This window comes from Amborella trichopoda, chromosome 5 (genome assembly GCF_054954075.1).
Source record: "Amborella trichopoda isolate Santa Cruz 75 chromosome 5, AtrichopodaSantaCruz75HAP2 v2.0, whole genome shotgun sequence".
NCBI classification, from domain to species: Eukaryota; Viridiplantae; Streptophyta; class Magnoliopsida; order Amborellales; family Amborellaceae; genus Amborella; species Amborella trichopoda.
In genome coordinates this window covers 3,812,499-3,833,641 of record NC_142340.1, presented here as the reverse complement: position 1 = coordinate 3,833,641, position 21,143 = coordinate 3,812,499, and the positions used below count along the sequence as shown (strand labels likewise).

The following is a 21,143-nucleotide window of genomic DNA, read 5'->3' as shown; positions in this document are numbered from 1 at the left end:
AATATGGTAACTCAAAAGTGGATCGATGATTTGGATCAGGCACCTAAAAAATCAACCTGCATCGATGAATCGACAATCTGAATCACTATTTTACTATATGAAAAAAAAAACAATGAGTTGGAGAAAAAATAGTGAACCGACAAAAAATCGATCCAATCGATAAATAGGTCATTCAGATCGCTGTCGTTTTACAATAGATACTTGTTCTATCGTGCAGAACTACCAGTTTCCTTTTAGACTCGATTTTTTTCTTATATATTTGTAAAACCAAAACAAGGTGACCGATTCTCGACTTAAATTAGATGATTCTACGTCGACCCGACATTTTTTTAATCACCGAACCCAGACCAATGGTAGTAACAACATTATCAGGTAACGACAAAAATTTATTTCGCATCAAAATATTTTTCTCTTCATCTCTCTCTTTGGGGGAAGACATGTTCCGCCCATTTTTTCAAGTAGATTAGGAGTTAGCTTGTTTTTTAAGGTATTAAGGATGGTGTCAATGGTAGGGATGAAAACCCCAACATGATAATTAGGATGTTAGGTGGTACCACCGTGGCTCTAATAGTCAACCACAAGGTAGTAGCTAGGATGTAGGGTGCTAGCACCATCACTTAAGTCCTGTGCGGTGCTGCCACCTCGAACCAATCGTCTTTTCCAAAAAAAAAAATGATAAGACCATGAGGATATTTGAACCCCTACCTCCATGTTAGTGCGAATTTGAGCCCCAACCTTTTAGTGATAATAAAGTTAGAGTCGACCACGTGGCTTGGTAATACTATCGCCAAGGCCCATATCATCGCTCTGTAAATTTCCGTAAAGATCTCTTTATGCCTAGAATTTCTCTCCATGTATGTCTTCTATATTCTATTGCTTATAAAATGAAAATCTCTTCTTACGCCAAAAGGCTCTCAAAATTCTCTCTCCGCATTTCTTTTATTCTCAATCTCCCAACGCCTCACTCTCTGTGCGTCCACCCTCTCTCCCCTGCGCATAAGCTTCTTCTCTCCCATAATATCTCTCCCTCTCCCTTCGCATAGTTTCTCTCTTTACAATTTCTATCCCATCTCTCTCTATCAAAAAACACCTACCCTAACGCAATAACCCTCGACGATCAGTGTTCTTCTTTCTTATGGGAAAGTCTCGTCCTGCAAGAACCAGGGATTCACGTTTTACGCCACACGAGGTATTGCATATTTCTCTTCAGTCTATTATTTAAGCATATTTTTGCGTGTGCTTTTATTTTTTGTATGGAAAGTTTGGTTATTAGGCAAATTCATGGATTGTACATCTATTTCTCTGATTTTCATAGAAAAACTTATTTCTTGGAGTTTTTAGATATTTTTTTGTTGAATTTTTCATGGTAGTTCCGGTTTGTTATTACGCTATGTAGATTGTCGAATGTATATTTTTCTTTCAGGGAATTCTGGTTTCTTTATACTGTATAATTCTGAAAACTTAGAATTTTATTTGGGTTTTTCCGTGTGTTAATTTGCCTGTTCTGTTTTTGAGTTGTCTATACAAGAAACTAAACGTTGATGGGTATAAAATGGATGCAATTCTTGGTTTGTTGTTTTAGAATGCAACTGGAACAAGAAAGGATACAACTGAAACATCAATATGTTTTGAGAAACCCTAACCAAACAGGTCTGACAAGTTGGAAAACTGGGAGAAATATCAACCATGAACAATATCAAAACACAAAGCATAACAGATTTAAAAAAAGAAAAAGAAAAGAGATCACCAAGATTCACATAGTTTGTCATGGATACGACTTCTTCCATGGGCGAAGATGATGAGTGGTTTCACTATAGCAGCTCCCACGGAGTGTGCCACTATCTATTGAGCCAAAAACACACAATGACTTGTACAATATGTCAAACCCTAGCTTAGCCCTAAATAAACTTATCCATATGCCCAAAATATCCTCTATAACTGTGTTTCCAAAAAACACTGGCGGCCGAGGATCGTTGCCGCCTAGTGCCTAGGCGAACGGCCATAACCTGGGTGGCCAAGTAAAAAGAAAAGTTGTTTTAAGGGTCAGATTTTGTGTAAATAATTAAAAAATTACATATTGATGAAGCATATTTTAGTCCATAATCCAAGATAGCACATCAATTCATTATCAAGAAAATGAAAGAAATTAAGAAATAACAGTATAACACATAAAAGTTAGGGACTTAGGGCACATAAAATGCTCCTCCATACTCCATAAGTCCACATCCAACTATCCATAGACCACACTCCACACATAGTTAAAACTTCAAATTTACAAACCAAAGTTACCAAACTAGTGAATCACAATACACAACCAAGAGGAGGAAAACAAAAATGATAGAAATCATCAGTTATCACTCATCATCAGAAAAATTAGGGTCAGCTGCATCTGCATCATATGCATTGGAGTCGAAGCCATCATTATCGGAATCATCTCCCTCCTTGACATAATGGTCGTCTTCCTCTGTCTCTTTTGAATTTGCTTCTGTTTCCTCCTCTTCGTCTACCCTCGTCCTCTAGGAATAAGATCTAGTGGCCCGAGGAGGGTCGACAAATGTCCCTAAGGCCTCCATGACCATATCCCATTCAATTTTTCATGTCGTCGACCTAATCATCATCAACCGAGCACTCCATAGCATTATTCATCTTTTTTATCTGAGGGGGGTCTCTCTTATCTCTCTTAGCAAACCTGTCGTAGACTAGGTCAATGAGCCCCTTTGACTCAAGCTTATTCCTTATCTTTGTATGAATCTAACAAAATAAAATGAAACTAATTAATATAAATACTTAAATATATAATAGTAATACTACAAAACTACAAATTTACAATTGACATAAGTAAATTGACTAAGGCTAAGTAACTAATAACTAATTAAGTACTAATTTACTAATACAAATTAGTAAATTCTAATTTGTAAACTAATAAAATAAGCTAAATTACCATCTCAAAAGTACTCCAATTCCCTTTATACCCGGATGAGGTAGAGGTTAGGCTTAAGATCCAAATGGCCAACTTTTGTAAATTTGGAGCATTACACCCATGTTAGCTCCACCAATTAGCTGCAAATTGATTTTGAATTACAATTATTAATTATATATGAAATATTAAGATATATAATAATAAAATCATAGATTATGGAAAACAAACTACAACATGAAATAAATACTGAACATGAGGGATTTAAGAATATTATTACCGGGATCAATTTTGGTCCTTTGCCTAATTGCTATTGGACTCCTGAAAGACTTTAATCAGCACTTGTAACTTATCAGCTCATCAACTCATATAATATCGTAGATATTCAGATTTGGGACTAACTCATCTACACACTTATTAAATCCAGTCATAATACGACTGGATACTAATACGATGTTTCTTAAACTGGTTTATTCCCCCATTTGTATCTAATTTGTATCCAAAAGATTCGGGTTATAGCCATATTTCCAACTCGGATCACGACTTCAAATAGATCCCAAAGAAGATATCTCAAAATAATACGAGCAACCTAAAAAATAAATTTTTTCACTAACTTTGATTGCTCGATCTCCAAACTTCTACCTCTAAGATGTTTTAAAGGTCAAAATCTTCTAAAACTCCCTCTAATAGACTTATAAAACATCCACAACTAAATCTAATCTCAATGAATGATGTTTAGATCGATTTCTCATAACTTTGAGAAACCCTTTGATCTTATGTAAATCACGAAATTAGTTTTTTGGGGTTTTTTCTCTCAAAAATATACTCTAGTGGGGTTTAGGCTTCAAATCAACTTAAACACTATTATCCCTTTTTCTATTTAAAAAAGACCAAAAAATGCCCATCGTCGCCCTTTTGGCAGGAGCGCAGGCCTGGGCGCCCGCCTCAGCGGGTTCCTTAACGCCTAGGTAGCTGCATAGTCACAGGGCCCAGGCCCTCTGAACCGCCTAGGTGCTAGGCGTTCTTCCTTTTAGAACATTGCTCTATAAGTTCCCCAAGTTTTTAGGGCCAACAAAATTAGGGCTAGGGGGTAGGCTCAAGATCAACATAGTATAATATTGGTTATGCATAGAATTCAAGACACAACTGCACGCTACAAAAAGAGCATGGATTTGAGAAAATGGAAAAATTCCATTTAAAGGTTGTGTGATCCAAGCAGAGCAGTGGGAACCTTCATTTTGCACATAAGAAAGAAATAAGTCCTGGGTTGCGGCCATAAGTGTGAGTTATATGGAATAAATGTTTTGTTGTTTTATTTATTTATTATGAACTGGTACTGGCAAATACAATATAACTTGTTTTTTTCCCTTTTTTTTTACTTCAATTCTTTTGAGGGCTGACTCACTATGAGAATGCAAAGGCCTCAACGCAATTGACGAAAGCAGAAGTATTCTTCTAATTAATTTGAAATTATAAGTTCTCCAAATTTTTATGACTTGCAAAATTAGGGACATGGAGCAGACCAACATAGGATATATTTGGTCACACATAGAATTCTAGACACAACTACACACTGTAGAAAGAACATGAGTTTGAGGAAAGGGAAAATATATATTTAAAGGTTGATGCGAATAAACATGTGTTTTTAAATTTTTTTATTTTTATATTTTTCTAGCCCTTAGAAAATATATTATTTGGATTTTTTTGTTTTCTTTAGGGTTATTCTTGTCTTTTTTTAGTTATAGAGATTTAGGGGGTTAATTGGAAGTTTAGTTTTTTTTTTATAAAAAAGATGGATAGGGATAGGGATTAGCATGGTTGGGTTGGTTGGGATATGTTAGACTTGTTTTTAAGAGGGAAAAGTTTATATAAGATTGCTACCTTAAAATGTACAATTACATATGCACTACAAAAATCCATCGGAAAAAGTTGTTTTAATGTTGAAAAACCCTTTAATTGATCATCTCGACATCGATATATATGAATATGAAACAAAAATGATTTTGAGTCCCAGAAATAGTGCATCTTGCAACACATGGTCCAGATCATCCATTTTCAAGATTTTCATATGTTTATAGGTCTACTTGACTTTAACCATTTTTAGAGTTTACAATTTTATAATTAGATATGAAAATAGATTTTAAGATAATCCTAAGAATTTTTTACACCAAAATTACATGTTATGATGAAATTTGGAGGTGCGCCTTAATTGGATTGTTTAAGGTTGCAACCTTATAAAAACCACACCCTTTTAAGAGATAAAGGGATAGATAGAGTTTAGTCTGTTATCTTTATTTTCTTTTTATTTATTATTTTTTATAAGTTTGTATTTAAAGGGAAGAGGTTCCTTCTTTATAAAGAGAGGTTATTGGATAATAAAGAAAGTGTTTGATCTTGTTAAAAGAGATCTTGGGTGGACTCCCTTGCAGACCCTGAGAGGGTATAATCTCTCAAGCCTTTTTATTTTCATTTTTCTTTTCTAGTTTATTTTTTATTTTTTGCATCAGTTGGTGTCAAAGCAGAGAAGATCCAACCATTGCAATGCCAACAAAACCTACTTCTGATATGTATAATTGCATGGAACAAATTTTAGAAAATCTAACCAAAGTGATGGAAGATATTCAAAGCGACGTTCGTGGGATGAATCAGTGATTGCAACGGTTGGAGAATACTAATATTCGAGAAGAGGGTGCTCGCAACCATGAAAATCTAACTTCAGATTTCACTGTAGAGATGAATCGAGTGCCACTACTGACTAGCAGTGCCAATTATGAATGTGACGATCACTTTGTGATGCAAGAACCACGATTTGTGGAATATCCACATGATCTTGGTATCCAGCTTGGTCTTCTCAAGTTTTATGAGGAATTTGAAAAAGAAATCATAATTGAGCTCGAGATCCCAGTGTTTATTTCAAGATGAGCATAAAGTATTTGATGAATTGGTTTATTGAAGAAAATGTACCGAGGCGTATGTTGGGAGTACATCACCAATTATTCTATTGGCCTCTCAAGGATGTAAGCTCGAGGCCGAGCTTCTCCTAACCCCGGAAGAGAAGAATGATGCAACTAAACAAGTGACTTTTAATTTTATTTTATTTATATCTTTTTGCTACTTAAAAAATATATTTTTTGGTTTTTTAGTTTTTGTTTAGGGTTATTCTTGCCTTAGCTTAGTTGTAAAGATTTAAGGGATAGAATTGGAAGTTTAGTCTTTTTTAAAAAGGATGGATACGGATAGGGATTAGCATGGTTGGTTGGGATATGGTAGACTTGTTTTTAAGAGATACGGGAGAGATAGAGTTTAGCTTGTGATTTTTGTTTTATTTTTATTTACTATTCCTTATAAATTTGTATTTAAAGGAAATAGGTCTCTTCTCTGTAGAGAGAGGTTATTGGAGAATAAAGAAAGAGTTTGATCTTATGAAAAGAACTTGGGCTGGACACCTTTGCAAATCCTGAGAGATGATATAATCTCGCAAGCCCTTTTATTTTCATTTTTGAGAGACTATACCCTCTTTCTGGGGCTGCAAGGGAGTCCACCCCAAGTTCTTTTCACAAAATCAAACTCTTTTTTTATTCTCCAATCATTATATTTACAAAGAAGGGACATCTTCCTTTTAAATACAAACTAAAAAGAATAATATAAAAAAAAAGTAATCTATATCTCTCATTATCTCTTAAAAACAAGTCTAACATATCTTAACCAAACCAAACCAACCATGTTAATCCCTATCCAAATCTATCTTTTTTTAAAAAAAACAAAACTTTCAATTCTACCCCTTAAATCTCTACGACTTAAAAAAACAAGAATGACCCTAAAAAAAATTAAAAATCTAGATAACATATTTTCTAACTGCTAAAAAAATATAAAAAAATAAATTTTTTTATTTGCATCATTATCTCAGGGTTGGGAGAAGCTCGACCTCAAGCTTACATCCTTCAGAGACCAATCGAATAATTGGTGATGTAGTCCCACCATTCTTCTCGGTACTTTGTCTTCAATAAACCAATTTATCAAATATTTTGTTCGCATCTTGAAGTAGAACACTGAGCGAGCTTAATCTTGATTATTTTTCAAGTTCCTCATAAAATTCGGAAAGATTGACCTTAATAACGAGATCATGTGGATGTTCCTCAGATTTTGTTACCTGTATCACAATTTGGTTGTTACATTCAGAATCGGCACCTCGAGTCAGTCGTGGGACTAGATTCATCTCTATAGTAGAACTTGGTGTTGGATCTTCATGGTTGCGAGCGCCCTCTTCTCAAATAATGGTGTTTTCCAATTGCTGCAACTGCTAATTCATTTTATGAACTTTGCTTCAAACATCTTCCATGACATTGGTTAGATTTTCTAAAATTTGTCCCATGTGATCATCCATATCATAATTAGGTTTCGGCAGCATTGCAATGGCTGGATCTTCTTTGCTCCAATACCAACTGATGCACAAAATTAAAAGTAAACTAGAAAAATAAAAATAAAGGGGCTGGAGAAATTATATCCTCTCTTAGGATCCGCAAGGGAGTCCACCCCAAGATCTTTTCACAAGATCAAAACTCTTTCTTTATTCTCCAATAGCCTCTCTTTACAAATAAGGGACATATTCCTTTTAAATACAAACTTATAAGGATTAATAAATAAAAATAACAAACTAAACTCGATATCTCCCTTGTCTCTTAAAAACAAGTCTAACATATTCCAACCATGCTAATCCCTATCTATTTCTAGTCTTTTTTTAGACTTGGTCTTGTGAAAAGATCTTAGGGTGGACTCCCTTGCAGACCCAGAGAGAAGCTATAACATCTCAAACCTTTAGTTTTATTTTTAAAATCTGGTTTATTATTTTTTTCCTTGCATTAGTTGTGTAATTCAGGTATGCAGTGGAAATCTTCGTTTGACACCTAAGAAAGGATGAAATAAGTCATGTGTATGGTTATATGTTTGGATTATACATAATAATTGTTTGTTTTATTCATTTATTTTGAACTGATACAGGCTGCTACAATAAACTATTTTTTGTTACTTCAATTATTTTGAGAGCACTAACTCACTTGGGAAAACCAAAGACTTCAATGCAATTAACAAAAATAAAATTATTCTTATGGTTAATTTGAAACTTTTTCAAATGGGTGTATATTAGAAAAATTAAAGATGTCTTTAAGTTTTAATGATTATTGTTTTATGTGATCGCTGCATACCATTGAGACCGAAGGGAAGTTCTATATGACAGGTGTAAGAACAACCATGTTTTATGGGATGAAATGTTGGGCGGTCAAGAAACAACGTATCCATAGGATGAGTGTAGAATTCAGAATGAATGCATACAAAGGAACTTAGGTGTGGCTTCAATAGGCATTAAGATGAGGGGAAGTAGACTTAGGTGGGCTGGCCATATGCAGTATAGACCGAATACAACACCAGTCCGGAGGTGCAATTTGGTTCAAGCAGAAGACTCTAAAAGGGTAAGGGGAAGGCTCAAAAGGAGATGGATAGAAGCAGTGAGAAATTATATTGCAACTTTTGGTCTTACTAAGGGTATGGCCCTCGCTATAGAAGAATGGAGGAACGAAATTCATGTAATCGACCTCAAATAATTGGAATAAGGCTTGGATGATGATGAGGATGATGGATTTTGAATTATTACACGATTGGAGGCAGATCAAGCTAACTGTGGTTTCTTCTATAGAGCCATTTCTTAATGGACATTTGTGACCTGTTAAAAACAGTATGAGAGAAAGAAGATGTTCCAACTTGGTTTGGGAAAAGAGTTTTTGATTTTTCAAATCTTAGAGATTCTGTCAAGGAAAAATGCTTTAGAGATGATGGGGGATCATCTAGGTTGTGGGTTTAGGAGATCATAATGATATTTTGTTGGGTAATTTCTTGTTGATTATACTTGCCATCATCTGCTATTTGAATTCCCCGTGTTAGAACATAATGCTTAGGAAGTGGAGCATAAGTGTGGGATTTCCCTTTTTCCTGTCTTTGAGAAAAATGGGGTTTTCCCTTTTTCAATAGCTACGCTTTGGGACATATTCTCATGCATAGAAAAAGCATATTAGGGTCAACCTTCTGAAGCAAAAACTGGTTTGGGTTAGGAGCTCAAATTTCACTGGTGATGTTGCAATTATTTGGGTTGACCTAGCTTTTTTTTTTTTTTTTGATGAGTGTATAATTGAATATGATCTACTCCTTTGATTTGGAAAGGAATGTGGTGCATATAATTGGCATATTGGGATCACTAATTGAGCGAAATACCACACTTATGGTCCCTACTCAAGCATTATGTTTCAATATAAGGAGTTCGGATAGCACATAATAGCAAATGTAATCAGCAGCTATTTTCCCAATAAAAGACTATTTTGATCTCCTAACAAACCTTTTAGCTTAATCGGAAAAAATACAAGAAAAAAGACTGAAAAGTGGTTCAAGACATTAGGTTTTCACCATTATATGATTGGGGGTTAAACTTAAATATAATATATCACATTCATTTGCATGGATACAATCTTTGCTCGGGAATCTTCATGTCAAATCCATTGAACTCCTGATGCATCTTGTTATGGCTGCATGCCCTTTTTGGGGTTTCTGAAGTCATACTTAATATTTTCATCTTTAAATAGAAACGTTTGATTGTGGATAATACTTTGAAAGGCTCCTTAAAGTTTCAACTAAGCTCCAAATCAAAAGCTTCTATTGGTTATTTTGGCCCTCACAGGGGCAAAGATAAGGAGATAAATGTGTACTAATAGCTCTTAAAGAGTGTTTTAATAGTTATTTGAAAATCCATATAAAATGCTGCCTTTGTTAGGAACATGTGGATATAAATTACTATTTTATTGTGTTATAGTGGTGGTGTTTTGTAGCCCCAATCTCATTGTTTGGTCTCCTTAAGATGTTGTTTGTTTGTTACGTACAACATCAGTATGCTGGTGGCACACAATAACATTAAGATCTTGTTTATGTTCCTGGATCTTATAACTAACGCCCACCTGCCCTTCAACAAGAAAAAAAAAGTAACATATGAAGTTCATGAGTAATAAATTTAGTCTCTAAAGTAGTACATAATCAATAAAGGTCTAGAAAGTGACATACTTAATGATCACTGCTTAAGAGTGAGAAACTTGTTATTAATCTTTTTATAATGCCTTTCTCTATAATAAAATTATAGGTGCTGATCAGAAAAAGAAATTGTTAATAATGAGCAAATGATTATTTTCCTCTCCTCTGCATGGGAATTGGGATATCTCTATTATCTAGCAATGGTCATGACTTTACGGATTAAAAGAACCAAAATTGATGTATTTTGTTTTTTAACCTTGTTGATAGGTTGAGCAAATGGAAAAGTTGATTCAGGAATCCCAACATGAATCTTTCGATCCCAAATTTTATCAGTCAATTACGGAGAAATTTAAGTGAGCATGGCTCCTTTTACCTGAAAACTTCACTGAGTCCTTAAAGAAGCATGATCAAACCTTGAGTGCAACTTGAATTCCTTTTCATGATTGTGATATTTATAGGTCCTTAACAATCATCAGTTTTTTTCTGTTACTTAATTGAACTGCTCTTTCAGCCTTGCTTCAGGTTGTGTTGGAAAGAATCCCATTCATTGGGAGCAGGTTTGTGAGCATGCACTTTTCTAGTTCATCTTGCACTCTTTGCAAAATCTTTGTTTTGACCCATGTTATGGTTTAGGTTAAATGTTAAACTTTTGTTTTTCTTTGAAATGATGTTTAGGTTAAATGTTGGTTTCAAAGCAAGAGACAAACTCCCAAAGACAGAGATACTTCATTGCCTGACCCATCCAATGAAGTGATTGTTCTTGATGACAGCCCTGTAAAGAATATGCATGAGAGCTCTGCGGTTGCGCCTATCAGTGGTATGGCTTGGTGACTTGGTCTATAAATTTCCTTTGGATGAAGACTAGCATATGACATCAAAACATTAAGAAACATGATACCACTTTACTTATTAATCACGATGAACAGTTTTAAAGGTTTTATAACATGATTTGTACTCATCCTCTGATATATGTTCCGTCAGCCATCTACATTATGGGTAGGGCTGTAAATGGCTCGGGGTGGGGTCCATGGTAGACCCAGATAGGATAGGGTCTTAGTCAACTGTCATTGGGTCCATCCGACACACACACACACACACACACAAGGTTGGGTCAGGTTGACCCTAATGGGGACCTGACACGCCGGCACTACCTGGCAGGTCTAGACACAGAAATAGGGGGCTCAACCGGCTGGGGCAGTAGGTCGACATGACCTCATTATCACCCCTAACTATGGGAAAATATGTATATTGTACAACACGCAGGTGATACATCCACCATGGCTTCTCAAGAGATGGACAATGGAACTGAACTGTTTTACATAGTTAAGTACATGACAGACGCATTAGCAGTACAATGGTTAATCTCCGCTCTTTTTCTTGAGAACAAATGGTCGATGGCCTAGATATCTGTTTTCTAGCATACACCTCATATAGTATGCTGATTCTACTTCCTCAATTATCTATATTCTATTCAGAGGGATGATTATCGGAGGAATTCTGTTCTATTTCATTCAGACCTTTTGTTTCTTATGAATGCACAGAACCAACAACTGGTTTCTCATATTGCAATCAAAATATTTAAGTTCACTGTATAAATCGGCATACTCCTTCAACTCATCATTTATTGCATAACTGAGAGATTTGTCGGATTTATCATTTATTGCATAATTGAGAAATTTCATGGAATCCTTTTCGAAGACAAAGATGATATATGACTGATGTTTATCTTGGAACAGTTGACAAGGTTTCAGATCTATCTGAGTTGGAGTTTGAGGCTAGATCAGCAAAAGATGGGGCATGGTTAGTGATAACATAAACACCGACAATGTGATTGAGCACACTTTTTATATTAGTAGTTTCTATTAGTCATATAACACTTCATGGTTGACACTATGCAAGTATTTATGGTTGGACATGCGATTGACTTAGCATTTAGTCAATGTGTCATTCTGTAACTCCGATATTCTAGAAAAGTTATTCATCTTTACAGAAGGCATGTGTTGGTGTGTTGCAGTTACTATTTTTTTATCAGGGACTACTGCGAATTTGCAATAATATTCTGGATATAAATATAATTAGAAGTATATGGTTATAACTTAAACAATCTGTAAGCATCATACGTATCCTGGGATCTTAACAAAACATTCATTGTTACACCTTGAGTACAATGGGGAGTTACATTTATAAGGAACTGAAGCAATGAAATGGTTATTTACATGAGCAGCTCTCGTGTATACTTCTTGTTTGTAACTGTTGCTTGACTGGTTACATTCAATACCTGAAGCATGGGTTACATTCTATATTTGTCATAATGTTACCTTTAAAGAAATGCCAATAAGCTCTACTTTGTCTTTTGTGTTGGAATAATTTATTTACTAATTTATCATACCTTTTTGCAGGTATGACGTTGCGTTATTCCTGACGCACAGAATTCTTCATTCTGGTGAACCTGTAAGTAGCACCCACTGTGACTGTCATAATGAGTTAGGTCAATGCTTTTTCTTTTCCAAATTGTATAATTCATGATCAATTTGAATTGACTGTCTTTAGAAGCCATTGCTTGTTGTTACTTCACTGCATTTTGATGGTAGGACCAGGCAAGGATGGCTAGTTTATGCTAAAATTGTCATGTCCAATACGTGCTTAACCCTCTACTAATTCTAGATTATGTGATCTATGCCTGTTCATTTGCCTTTCTCCTCCCCTCCTCAAGCTACCTTTATTTGTCCACATGTAAATTTTGAGGTTCATTTATCTTTTACAAATCTTCAGTTCTGACGCTTTCTCTTACTATATAGAAGGAAGGGGAAGGTAAAGAAGGGGTGGATAAGGAAGAAGCACAGCTTCACACCTTAGCATCCCGTTGATCAGCATTGCGGCTTTGCTCCTTACCCTTTCCCTATATAATCTAAATGGGTAAGTGGCTGCGCTCCTTACTGTCCTTATACCAAGGGCTAAATGGTGCAGTCCCTGGTAGGACAAGAAATTTTCTAACTTGTCCATCTTTTGAGTACTTGGTCACAAAATATGGTGCCTCTCCATATCATTTTCTTCTCTCAACAATGTTTGGTTTCCTTTATGTGTCAAGGCTCATACATGATGAAAGATCATAAAGCCAAGCCTTTACCTGGTTTTGATATTCACCAGTTTAAAGACTTTCATATCAACGATACCTTGGATTTTCATTAATGGCATCACAATCAGTGTTTACCTAGATACTTGATATACGAGCTGGTGTCACGCGTTGACTCGTATCGACACTTAGACACATGTCAACAAGCATAGACACAGGTCTGACACGGTGACCATACGTATTGGGCATTTTCTTAAAAGTTTTTGAAGTGTTGAAACTTATTAAAGTGTCATCACTTTTTTGAACATAAGAAACTTAAGGTCCTTAGCGATAGTGTGGCTTTTCCTACTTCAATAAGTCTGCATATCAAATCCCAAGAAGTACCTTTTTAAAGTGTTTTTTAAGAGTACCTTTTTCTGAAGTTCTTTTAGAAACATCACTGTCTAGGTCTATGTTGCCTTTTTTTAAAGTTTTAAAGCAGTACCACCAACATCAAGATTGGAAACTTTGACATATTGATAGTGAATGGTTAGGGCCACCATCAAGCAAAGCCAACGTTGATGCTTACTATAGGCTCATTGCCAGCGCTATGGCCCAGGCCCTATTTTGTCACGACTAGGCTGACCAGACTGGACCGAGCCACCCCGCTCATTGGTCAATTGAAGGGCTCTTTCTTTGCATAGTCATGGATGATAGTTATTTTAGCCATGAGTAATGCAATAGCATCCTCGCAAATGGATACATGCATCATAGAGTAGATATGCCCATATATGCTATGTTTTGTATAGTGGTGCCATCTAAGGCCCTATTGGATAGACCACTAAACAGGAATTTTAGTATTTTCTTCCTTCACTTGTGCAAGAGCCCTACTGCAACTCGTTTGTGTCAATTAAATATTTGAATCCCACTTGTGTAGAAATTGCCTCCAAACAATGGGTGTTTGATAATAGTGAGGGAGGAAAAAAAACTGGTTTTTCCCTAGTTTTGTAGTAGTGTTGGGAACTAGGGGTGCTGTCCAAACTTGCCGAGTATGTCACAAATTTCAGCAGTCAGTTCTTAAGGCGTTCTAAAAGGCCAACGCTTATAGATTTTCCATATAAATCGGGGAGAGGGGAGATAAACTAGATCTCTGTTAGTTGTAATGATGACTGATCATTAGCATAGACGAGCAAAAAATTTTATATAACACATTTGCCTCCTATATAAGTTCCGGGCAACTGCAGAGATTCCTGAACAATTCATTGTAATATGAAAATGGGAGAATAATCATATGTTTCCCATTCTACCAAAAGCAATATGTGCCAAGGGTGGAACCATTTTTTGTTAATGACCAAGAAAAATGACTTAAATCCTCCTTAGGATTATAAGAGACTAGTAACAAGATTACAATGATGGAGAAGCTGTCCCTAGATACACGTGTCTGACACTGGCTAACATGTATAGCAGACAGACCTCTAGGACATTAAGTAAAATTGCTTTAGGCTATTTTTGTTTTTTTGATTTGGCTACTAATATTGAAAGAGAATGAGTCTTGGTCACTAATCTATCTGAGAAATTGCATAGTTTGTAAGACATTTGCACCTATCATGGTAATCCTTTTAGGATAGAGATTATTGTCAATAGTAGATGATGATTTGCTCTAGGATGAAGTTTTGAAGACCCATCATATTTTAACCTCAAAAACAATGGAAATTCTTTTTAGCAATTTCCAGCACACTATATTGTCATGAAAATTTATCATAAATAAATAAATAATGGCATCATTAGACCTGTAAATGGGTGGGTCTGGGTTGGACTGATCCTATGCCGACCAGAACTGCCGGGTCACGTTTGGTAGGGTTCGAAATATAAAATGAATACACACATGCATATGCACAAATGCACACACACACGAACACTCACATGCATAGGCACACACAGGGATGGATCCGATTCTGACCTGCCTGGTCCACTTGGCGGGTCCAGATGAGGACCGGGTTAAGCGGGTCAACCTTATCCGACTATCACCCTTAGGCCATCCTTATATATTTCACAAAAATTGGGAGGGCTCTGGCCCTCACCTAAGAGTTTGGATGTTCCGACCAAATTAAGGACAAGAAAAGGAAAAATACCAAAATGATGAACACCAAATTTCTCTCATTCTCTTCATTTAGCAAATCACATCATCATCTTTCCCAGAAGAAAATACCATATCTTTTGGTGAATAAATAGTTTTGTTTCAGGAAGTACGTGTCAGGTTTACGGGATTTGGTGCGGAGGAGGATGAGTGGGTTAATGTGAAAAGAGCTGTTCGTCGGAGATCTATTCCTTTAGAGTCTTCTGAATGTGGGAAGGTTATGCCTGGAGATCTTGTCCTCTGTTTCCGGGTAATTCATCTCTCTCTATGTCTCTCTCTCTCTCTCTCTCTCTCTCTCTCTCTCATATTGCTAGGATGCTCTCGCTACACTACCACCCTGTACACGTGGTCTTGTTCCCAGGGGATTCTTTTGATTTGAAAATTTTCATTGCATCTTGGATTCACCTTTTGAACAATTTTTTGGGAAAAAGTTGATTGTTGAGCTCTTATAAGCCTAGTTTGATAGTCCCTCAAATGGATGTTTAAGAGTCAATCTTCAAGGAAGAATTGATTTCGAGATTTTTGTTTTCTTCCAAAGCATTTTTTTCTTCAATTGAGATGAGTAAAGATGATCTGAATTTTTAGATCAGAACAATCTCTCTGATTACGTTTTTGTGCCAAGGAACATGTGAATCTCACACGTGCACATGCATACTCACACATACATATCTAATATCTACTTTCACCTTATCAAGGCGCTGTATATCAAGTCAATTGTTGTTTGTATAATAGTGTACATCTGATTAAATTTTACTTGATAATTTTCATAGGAAGGTGAGAACCTAGCCACCTACTTTGATGCCCATGTCATCGAAGTCCAGAGGAGGCGACATGACCTAAGGGGTTGTAGGTGTACCTTCTTGGTTCGCTATGATCATGATCAGGCTGAGGTAGATTTGAGTTCTACATAATCTAATCTTTTTGGGAAACATTATATTTTTTTCTTATCGGGGCGCAATTGGAACAACTGCATAGTGCAGATGCTCAAGAAACTTGTAATTTCCAAACAGTGTCATGACCAGTCATTTTATCTCAATACCATTTTGTCTCCCAAGTGGTATTGAAAAATGCCAGATAAATGTCAGTATCTAGTATAATGCATAGAATATGTGGGATAAAGTAGTCACTTGTATAACTTTGACTGGTTCGGGCACTGTTTTTTAATTCTGAATTTTTTACTAACCTGCACAACTTGTTCCAGCCTATTTTTCATATGAAGAAGATCATTGAGACAGCCCTTACATAATGGCTATCAATGCAAATATTTCTCTCTTATATGGAAGCTTTGTTTTCTAATCCCAGGAAAGAGTTCGTCTAAGAAGGGTATGCCGGCGTCCATCTTGAGCTTTGTAGCCATTGCTGCTTCTTGAGGCTTTTTTTTGCTCTGGTAGTATGCAATCCTTGTTTCATTTCTTAACATATTTTTGATGTATTTTTTATTGGCGAACAATGTCAGATGAATTTCCTCATAGAGCAAATTAGCTTTTTATCATGATGTTTGTTTGATCCACCTTGTCCTAATGTAACTTTAATTTTATGAATGTGTGGCTCCGGCTTTTTGCAAAATAGTAAATACCATTCTTGACTTTTTGTGTTTGGTTCATATACTTCAATTTGATTTTTTCCATTGACAAATTGGATCTGATCGTCCCTTTGGCACCCCAATCAGATTATTTGACTTTCTACTGGGAAGTATATTATGATCCACATGAACATAGAAAATCTATGCCCATAATTGTTTATCTATCCCAATTAAGGGATGGATGGTGATGGCGGGGGTGGGGCCTACCACTTAGTTCATATCATGTTCTGGTGGCGCTGCTCTATTAACTATGCATCCATGGATTGGATGGCTATATCCCAATCCATGGTTATGTGAATAACATAGTATTCTTTCCCCTCTAGTTCACCGTGCAAGTGTGTATTCTTCATTTTCCCTTTATTTAAGGGAGTGATTTAATGTAACAATTTTATAATACGGATTGTTACTATTTACTTTTGTTTTAAGGAGGTCACAATTACTTACAACCATCCGATGTGAAATTTGTTTGGGTGTATCACAAAGTTTGATAAAATTTCTTTTAAACTTTGAGTTTAGTCAATAAAATAAATGTAGTCGTCCAATAGTCAAGATTAATTGTAACCACTCTGTATCAAAGGTAACGGTCTCATTATATACTTTTTCTTTATAATAATATAATGAAACAATATTTAAGATCATATTAAGGCCATTTGTTTGACCTTATTTTTTAAATATACACTCTTTTCATTTTGATGAACAATCACAAAATAAAAAAAAATAAAAAAAATGAAAAATATATCCTAAAATGTGTTTTTTAACCTATTTAACATATGCTAGCAGTTTAGTTTGATGAGATGCTTAGATCTAAAATTTGGAAGACATTCTTTTTCTTTTCCAAAATTTCTAGATGGACATTACAAATTCACTATCTACTATGAAGTATTCTTATTGCATCAAGTACTTATCAGCTACTCTTTTAATTGCTATTTGGTATGTGTGAGCAAATTCACAATCCAATATGAAGTTTATTTACAACTTCTAATGCATCACGTACTTATCAGCTACTATTTTAATTGCTATTTGGTAATGTGTGAGAATATTAAAAAGAAAAGTATATAACTAAAACCATTTATTTTTGGTACAAGAATATCACTATCACTATTGATCGTTACATGTGAGATTGGATGGCTGTGATGGGCTATTAATCATGCGAAAGATCTAAATAAATTTTTTTGAACTTTGTGACACACCTCTTGGTGCCCATTATGATCTCCTTGTACCATAAGTAAATGGTATTATATGGCATATATCCCCTATTCAAAATGCCACATGTCTAGTATGCTAATTTTCATTACCTGTTCTTAAATGGAAAAAAATGGACAGGGGTACAAAAGGAAAGTCCCTTTGTTTATTTATCGTTATCTGTGAATGTATACATATCTTTTGAAAGAAAATTTGAGGTGCTTGAGTCCCTACATTTGATTTATGCGTGACGAATTTAAGAGAGCAAAATGAAATGCCATTAACCATATCTGCATTATGGAGCAATCATTGATCTACCAAAGTTTCTGTGATGGTCCAACTAAAAATTCAAATAGTCAGCTTCTCTAGTGATCTGACCTTACCTCTTTCTCAATATTTCTTAACAAAAATTTAAGACTACCAAAAAAATGTTATGGCTGAATGTTCACGTTCTCAAATTTCTTGACAACAATAGGCAGCCAAAAGGGTGGTTGAAGGAGACTTAATAATATTTCTTTTTTTCTTTTTTTTTTATGTGTGGACAATGGGAATGGAAGGTGGACGTTATGTTGAAGCATCCGTCCCAATACTCTCATTCAATCCAATGGACGACTTTGTTTTAAGTTACTTTCGACAATTAGTACCAATTAGTTGGAAAAAAGCTTTGACGATGATGACCTTCAACCTTTAGCAATCTAGTCATCTCTAGTATTAACTTTAATTCTTGCATCGGCGATTCACATTCTGCCTCATTTGAGCAGCATAGTGTGGAGGTTCATAAGGATACGAACCCTGGACTCTACCTATTCTTGTGGGTAGAGGATATGATCCCTGGAATCTGCCTACTATATAAGGATATTAGCTGCTCCTGTCAAAGTTTCGCTTTAACACCCCTCAAAGGGGGGCCTTCCATGTATCACAACCTTTTGCCATGGTAGGGAAGATTTAACTACATATTTATGCCATGGTAGGGAAGATTTTACTACATATTTTAGAGTGGAAAATGAAGTCTGAATTGCTATATTCCTAAGACCTCTTTCAAAATTGAGCCTAATGTATGGCTTTTGCTATAATATCTGTTTTGAGTGTGAAGACTAAGATGTGATGTAACTAATAATTGCATCTTTTAAGGATTGTATACTGTGATACTATCCATCTTTAGTATAAGGAGGTCACAATCACTTTTCGCCATTGTATGTGAAATCCAATAGATGAAAGTGTGTCGCAATATTTGAGAAATTTTGATTTGAACATTGTACCTAAACAATGACACATCCTCAACCACTCGATTTGAAGTCTAATAGTCAACGATAATTATGACCTCTATGTATAAAAAATAAATGACGTCATCGTATACATTTTCCATCTTTTAAAATGGGCAATGAAGTCTGAATTACCATATTCTAGTGATATCTTGGAAAATCAAACATCAAATAAAAAATAAATATCAACTATCAAAGTAAAAATATATATCCATATATAGCATACATATCATATAGCATAAGTTACACATGGGTAACGTTTAAATGAGGCCATATTCAAAGCGGCACCCTTCTAAAAATGTCCTCTTAGAGATAGACAGAGAATCATATCACACATCCTATGTCACTTCCACTTTAAATGCATTTTCACTTTAGATCCATGACTTTGTGGCAAAACAGCGCAGATTTCATACGTGAAGAATTAAGCAAAGGATACGGTTAGCATGCGGCCAGGCCCGCACATGTACAAATGTGGGCTTGGCAATAAATATATATTTTAAATATAATTTGATCTTGATTTTTAGAAAATATATAATTTTTAACATGAAGATCATGAATATGAAAAAAATAAATAAAATTTGAAAACTAGAAATAATAATTATATTAAAAAAATATTTCGATCGTTAGTTACAATTGCTTTTGGATGTACCACCTATTTGCATCCATCTTTGAGATGGATACCATATACCTCTAGACCGCATATTGTACAAATGCGGTCCAACATGCATGAAACAATTGTTTTTAAGCAAATTAAGTAGTGATGAACATTTTAAATATATAATTTGAAATAATTTATTTCTAAGATTTGAATCGATAATGTTCAATTTCATTATTGTGGTCGTTGACCAACGAAATTTTAGGTCCAAGATTTATATAACGAAAGTAGGTTAAAATTTAGGTCCAAAATCTCTCTTAAATGCACTTTGTTTTTATGGAGACCGACTGCCTCGAAGAAATAATAATATCATGAGTCAATCATAGATTACAAAGTCTTAGACGAGCATACTCTTACCCCACTCATTCAAGGGAAAAGTGTATATAATGTGTCAACTTTATCCTATAGAAGCAAGGTACCGCTAAAAAAATTCCACCTAAACTGGTTATTCAATGTTAAAAAACCCTTCAATTGATCATGTTAATTTTGAGATGTATGGACACTAAAAAGCGGATTTCTTAAAGTAATACACATTGTCTCACACTACCTGGATTGTCAATTACAAAACTTAGTGTTTATAGATTTGCTTGATTTATATCATTTTTTAAACTTCAAATTTAAGAATTAGAAGTAAAATAAATCTTTTAAGTTACTTTTAGGGATTTTTTTATGCAATATGCACCTTTTAGAAAGATTTTTGTGCCTTTCTTCTGTTGATGGTTGGCACCGCACCCTTAAATTAATGCCATAAAACTGATGTTAAGCATTATCGTTTGATGCAATGGTTTAGAAAGCGGATCGATGACCTGAATCGGGCATCTCTGTATAAACTTAAGTATTAAATTTGCATCACATAAAAGAAAAATCATAGACTTATCATGGATAAAATATATAATTATACATGGACTATAATAAAGAGTAGACTAAATCAATGAAAGAATGGCTATTAAAATCTCGTTTTGGCAAAAAACCCTAATCCGCTAACAAAACCCAAATTATTATAGCCTAACTAACTATAATCCAAAATTATTACAACCTAACTAATTATAATATTATATACTGAAATTATAATTATTAGTTTAAATTTTATAATTATTTTATTAGATAAATAATAACAAATTAGAAATAGTTTATAATATTATTTAATTTAAAATGTATTATTGACAACTGTAAGAAAAATAATACATTTCAAGATTTATAATCTAAAAATTAATAAATAAAATAAAAGATTTGGTTATCAATGTAAAAATTAATAAAATGCGTACAAATTTTGAAAATAACGCTTTAATTT

General features: G+C 34.8%; 1 protein-coding gene across 6 annotated transcripts; it reads left to right on the top strand.

Moving 5' to 3' along the window:
- The first annotated feature begins 558 nt into the window (after positions 1-558).
- Positions 559-16,737, top strand: LOC18443408 (protein SAWADEE HOMEODOMAIN HOMOLOG 2). Of its 6 annotated transcripts, XM_006853598.4 has the most exons (9): positions 561-1,189; positions 10,250-10,335; positions 10,494-10,539; positions 10,658-10,799; positions 11,719-11,782; positions 12,382-12,433; positions 15,278-15,421; positions 15,942-16,061; positions 16,474-16,737. In XM_006853598.4, the coding sequence occupies exons 1-9, from the start codon at positions 1,136-1,138 to the stop codon at positions 16,513-16,515; spliced, it is 750 nt and encodes a 249-aa protein (XP_006853660.2). In that variant the 5' UTR covers positions 561-1,135; the 3' UTR covers positions 16,516-16,737. The 6 variants fall into 6 exon arrangements, 4 of the variants coding, with proteins under 4 accessions (XP_020528796.1, XP_088723092.1, XP_006853660.2 ...); XR_016055658.1 differs by lacking the exon at positions 11,719-11,782; XM_088866965.1 differs by lacking the exon at positions 15,942-16,061.
- Positions 16,738-21,143: the final 4,406 nt, after the last annotated feature.